The sequence below is a fragment of the Anneissia japonica genome, unplaced genomic scaffold (assembly GCF_011630105.1).
Source record: "Anneissia japonica isolate Jap-2015-1 unplaced genomic scaffold, ASM1163010v1 scaffold287714_len2871179_cov188, whole genome shotgun sequence".
In the NCBI taxonomy this organism is placed as follows: domain Eukaryota; kingdom Metazoa; phylum Echinodermata; class Crinoidea; order Comatulida; family Comatulidae; genus Anneissia; species Anneissia japonica.
This window is the reverse complement of record NW_022755542.1, coordinates 230985-236884: the sequence shown is the minus strand read 5'-3', so window position 1 is coordinate 236884 and position 5900 is coordinate 230985. Positions and strand designations below refer to the sequence as shown.

Sequence of the window (5900 nt, the reverse complement as noted above, 5' to 3'; positions counted from 1 at the left end):
ATATATATATATTGTATTTTTTTCTTATTCCTTTAACATGGACAAACATCTTATAGAGAGAAAAATTCAGCTTTTAATAGTTAATGAAACACAAAAAATTGATCTTAATGCTCAATGTTAGAAGTGCAGTTGCTACTGCCTTTGTAATTATTAAATTAATTATTCAAAATGGGTGGAGAATAATTATTATTATTAGCATCAACATTATCTTCGTCAACGTCTTCAGCATCTGCATCATCATCCTCATCATCATCAGCATTATCGTCATATCATTATCATATTCGTCATTTTCATTATTATTATCACGTCAGTGTCCAAGTGGGGTTTTGAGCTCTTAACATCAATTATATATCAGATAAACTGTAACAAACAAAATGATTGCAATGATAGGAGGTTTCATCATCTTGGCCTATTCTTATTTTCATTTTTCCTTGACAGAACCTTAGCATTATTATATTTCACGTCATCTTTTGAGCATATCATGCCTATTAAGGTAAAGGACAACTTCCTTTTTGTCTGATCAATATTTTGACAAATAACATTAATAAATTATGAATTTGTTTTTATCACATACAATCAATTAATAGCCGTGCTTTGATGTTTATTGCCTGTTAACGTACATTTTATCAATATTTGTAGAAACAAGTACAAATACATAATAGGCCTAGGCCCTATCTATTGACTGTTGGTAATGGAGTAATCAATAAACACATTGTATATCAATAGATTCGATGTAATAGTATCCGTTTCTTTTTAACAACTTTATTGTTTGAAAAATAGTAGTTTCCTTTACCGGTAATATTGACCTTGGAATAAATTCATGATTGGCAACAGCCTGCACGTTTTCAATTTTTGAGTGAATTACGTCAACCCGGTGTTTGTAAACCAATTAACCTATTCCATGGTAAACCAGAGAGTTGCCACGCGCAGACCCAGAGCTAATGCTGACACTCTCACAAATGGGGACTAGGGACGAATTCCCCTAACGACAAGACGATCTCAGAGCGGATTTTTTGTTTGATGATCTTTTTTTGTATTTAGTCATAAGGAGTGTGCCGCTGTAGAGTCTGTTGGGTCGCTTCAGTCACTACTCTATATTTGCGAGTGAGAAATTTATTAAAAATTAAAAAAATAAAAATGATGATGATAATGATGATGATGATTACGGCACGGTATGCTTGAGTCATGTGCTGGGATTAACGCAAGCATGCGAACCCATGGCTGGGGACAGAGAACAACCAAAGTTCCTTTTGTCAGTGTGCAGCCACGAAGGTATATCCTACCAGTTGCCGAAACCCAGTTTGCCGAATCCCAGATTGCCGAGTCCAATTTGCCGAAACCCAACTTGCAAATACGGGCGGCCAGTGTGCTTAGATCAGTGACGTATCTAGCTGGATATTTTAGATTGTGGTTCATGGGGTCACGAAATTTGAGTGGGTAAAAAGCCAGAAATTATATATATAACGCGGACGTGCTACAGATAAACTTAAAACGGATCGGGCAATGTGGGTATGAGTAGACTATAGTTCTTTATGAAATTTAGGTTGTATAGCGTTAATATTGGAGGACAATCATCGAGCATGTACAGTATAGAGAAGTGCATATCAGTTATCATTTGTGGGTTCGGCAAAGTAGATTCGGCTTATTTTAATGACTTTCTACAATATTTTATACAAGTAATTACGAGCGCAGTTGCAATGGATGGACTTTGATATTTGTTAAAGAAATATTTGTAAAACTTGTGATATTTCAATTGCTTCAGAAATATGTTTTCAAAAGTGTTTTTAGTGCATTATGCTGTAGCATGAAGTAAGCCTACGTAAATACCTGAACATTGAATAAATTCAAAGGATACAGAGATTAATTAGTATAAGTAAGCCTAACTAAATACCGAAACGCGCGTGTGATTGGGTGGATCGCGTCACATGACATTCCCAGCCCTGTTATCACCTAAGCAATAACAATGGCCAGCCAAAACATACAGAATTAATAAATAAATACGAATAAGAAAAATATATTACAATTTATATTAACTACAAAGTATGAAATAAAAATGGAAGCTAAACATCGATAAAGGAAACGAATAAATAAAATAAAAACATTTTTTTTTCATGACTTGCACCAGGCTGTGCAGGATGGATTGATGCTAAAATGGTATTTAATTGGTGTTCTTAATAGATGTCGTTGATTATTATATTTATACATGCTTTCAAATTTAATAGTTCACCATCTTTTAAAGATACAGTACCAGCATTAATACTAAAGTTTTCGTGCCGCACCTTTAGGCTGCTACGAACAAGAGGAAACAGTCACCAAGACACTGTATGTAGCGGTAGCATTTACTGTAGAAATAAAAATTCCGAAATAAGCAATGCGAAATTACCAAAGAACGTCTCCTAAGTATCTATGTAAAACACAGTGAGCATGCGCTGGGGAATGCTAGACAGACAGTGAGATGCACACTGAGTAAGTCGAGTTTCCGAGTGGCGAGCACCCAACGCACCTCCCTCCCCTGGATACGGGCCTGTGTTATGGTTCATTTCAGCCCCTGTCGTTGTGGAATGATGAGAACATGTATCTACCAAGAAGCGCCTCTCTACGGCTGCTAGGTAGTCACGGACCACGCCCATACGCAATCCAGCACAATGACGCTGCAAGTTATGGATTATTTTCAATTTCCTACCTCTAAGTGACGTTGTCGAGCATGTGCAATATTACCAAACGACGTCTCATGAAATCATTGAGCATGCGTTACTACCAAACGACGTCTGCGAGGAGGGTATGAACTAAAAATGGGAAAAAACTTTTTTTATGCGACAATTGAGCATGCGAAACTCGTGAATCAAGCCAAAGCGATGGTTACGAAATAAAATGAGAATTCCTGTCAAATGCTCTATTTTGGCAACGCGCCTAGTATAGGCCTACACTATCATATAATTATTGTCAGGGAGTTGTAATTAAATTATCGTACACGAAAGTTTATTTGGCTCTATCGTCGTACGTACGTAGGCCCTATGCATTGACAAGTCGATAATAATAACCACATAAACTGACACTAGCCCAGGCCTAGGCATCCAAGGGCCAGCCTATCTAGGCTAGGTTAAGCCGCATATTGTGACGAGAGGTGGTGCCGTACGATATCTCAAAGATAAAGAAGGTTAGGTTTGCCGCTGAGATAGCGTACGGTACCGTGGTCTAACGTCGTACGTACAAAATGCATTGACAATCCGAAAAAGTAGCCACACAAACTAAAGATGAAGCATAAAATTGGCCATGGCATAGTGGAGTGTATTTAAATAACTCGTCCAACCCAGCCAGCAGAATAAATAAAAATAATTAATTTTTTTTTTTAATTGAATACAAAAAACAACAAGTCTAGTTATGGTGGCCTGCACCATAGCCCATACATACACTGGTTTATGTATTTTATACTTTCCACATTTCTAATATACATTACTGTATAGTTTTTATTACTTTAATCATGTGACCGTAATGTAAATAACACAGTGGCTACTATCGTAAACCAATTCCTGTACCTGTAGGCTTTTTATGTTTATGTGTCAACCTTAACAGAAATGCATTGAAGATGGTAGGTTATCCTCAAAAATATGTTATTTTATTAAGTTTGAAAATACAAACCGGTCGTACAGGTTTTTTATAGGAAATATTTCTTGTTAGCTATAGTGTTGCATACGTCTAAGGCTCTATGAAACTAGATTTGGGAGAGCGGGAAGTCATTTGTCTATGAGTGGATTCTTCAATTTTTGAAAATGTGTCTGTCCTTAAGCAATGGAATATATTTGCATTTGAACTGTGCCTGATCAACTAACATGATAGAGCATGTTAATTTTTTTTAGAAAATAACGTTCTGTTAAGTAGGGGTTTGTGCTGCAATCAATCAAATGAACAACAATATTATCAACAGGGGTAGATCCATAAGAAAACAGAGAGACCCGGCATTTGAAAACAGAGACCTAGACCAAGGAGGTATAAAAATAAAAATACCTCCTTGCCTAGACATAACGAGAAAAAGACCCTATGTAGGTCTCTGTTTTCGAGTGGTTCTCCAGTACTGGGTCTCTGGTTTCTAGACACCCGTGCTAAGGTCTGGATCCGGCGCCTGAAGTTGTTGTAGTGAGGATAACAACAACATATGGACGACTACCTGCTTAAACCTAGTTTTATTATTGTTTTTATGTCATATGACACTCTCGCAGGTGTGCTGCAAGTGGGATAACATTTTAATTGTGTAATCTACACCATTGATACCAAAAATATTTATATATACGGGCTTTTGTTTGGATACATTTAATAGATGAGGATGAGGAGGATTATGATGATGCTGATGATAACGAGGGCCTAATGATGAGGATGATGATGATGATGATGATGATGATGATGATGATGATGATGATGATGATGATGATGATGAGAATTTAACGTAGTGATCTAGTGGATCATGATCAAGCCAGTCATTTTATGTGAACCAACCTGAATCAAATAACGTGCTCAGCTTAATCACCTTATTGTGATCCAGTGGAGCATGTTGATTCATCATGATTAACCTTGGTTAACGTGATAAATTAATTCATGAAATCGAATTCAACCAATCAGCCTTCAATTTATTAAACAGGTCCCAACCTCATTGGTTGTGCTTCTGGTAGGTCCCAACCTATTGGTTGATCTTGTAGTTTCTATGCAACACATTAGCAAAAATAGATCATGATGATGGTTTCTGTATGAACGGTTTTCTCTAACATGCTAAAGTTATCATGATGAATAGATCATGATTTATCACAATATCTTATGTGAACGTGCTGAGTGACAATAATGATGACAATATCATGAAAATTGTATTGATGATGATGCCAATAATGATGGTGATGGTAGTACATAATAATAATGATGATGATAATGATGATGATGATGATTAAATCTATGTCTAACCATAAAGTGAGGATAATTACATTTAGATGTGGTTGCAACTGAACAAGTATTGAAACCAGAAAAAGAATCTAGGTCGAATCATACCTTTAGGATGATGGTATCGGCGTCCTGAAGTGAACTCCGCGTGGACATGGCCTTTACCCTCCATTCTGGTTTCCAGTAGAAAATCAAAAAGAGCATCCCAACTGTCAGTATTCCAAGAATATAACAAAGACATGTTTTCAGTTTACTCTGCTGATACCCATGCAAGTCCTGTAAAGAAGAAAACACGTCCACGAAATGTCTTGACACTATTGTGGTTACATTAAATTGACCGGAATGCGAACATACACACTCGTTGATAGAATGTTTATTTTTATTATCATTATTATTCTGCGGTGGACTTTATTGAAGGCTTCTGCCTTCTGCGCGATTATCAATGTATAATTTTTGCGGATGAGATGTAGTGGTAGTACAAGCGGGGGTCTGGGGGAAAGGACCCTTTCGTCGGAAAAACCTCCCTCGTTGGTCAAGAAGCATGAATCATTTTGTCATAAAGTGTACTAGTTGATAGTTGCAGGGCCAGTAGCGAGCTTTGTAACCCAGCCGTCGGAGCAATTTGACCCAGCTGTTGGGAACTCCGAGTAGTGAAATAATTTTTCTCTAAGATTTTCAGGATTTAAGGTCTAACGAAAAATCGTGTTTTCTCCGACGAGAATATTGAACAAGAGAATCTGTTCTGTCTCTTGCAGTTAGTCATGAACACACTATAACATACTTTTCCCGATAAGATAACGTATCCCAGACGGTATGAGTCCCGGAGACATAGACCTACGCCGTAGAATTCGACGAAATCAGAAAAAAAAAATCCCGACGGAACAACTTATGTAATGATTACCCCACCGAGTGTAAATGAGATTTATTTGTATTGAACAACAATATTTTATGAATACATACATATAAAACCTCAGGAA

General features: G+C 36.9%; 1 protein-coding gene across 1 annotated transcript in view; it reads right to left on the bottom strand.

The window, feature by feature from the left end:
• The window catches only part of LOC117123635 (probable cation-transporting ATPase 13A3), a 43426-nt gene that overhangs the window by 28929 nt on the left and 8597 nt on the right, over positions 1-5900 (bottom strand). Inside the window, exon 3 of the mRNA XM_033269636.1 lies at positions 5032-5199. Coding sequence (XP_033125527.1) covers positions 5032-5199 — 168 coding nt within the window. The remainder of the gene's footprint in view (positions 1-5031; positions 5200-5900) is intronic.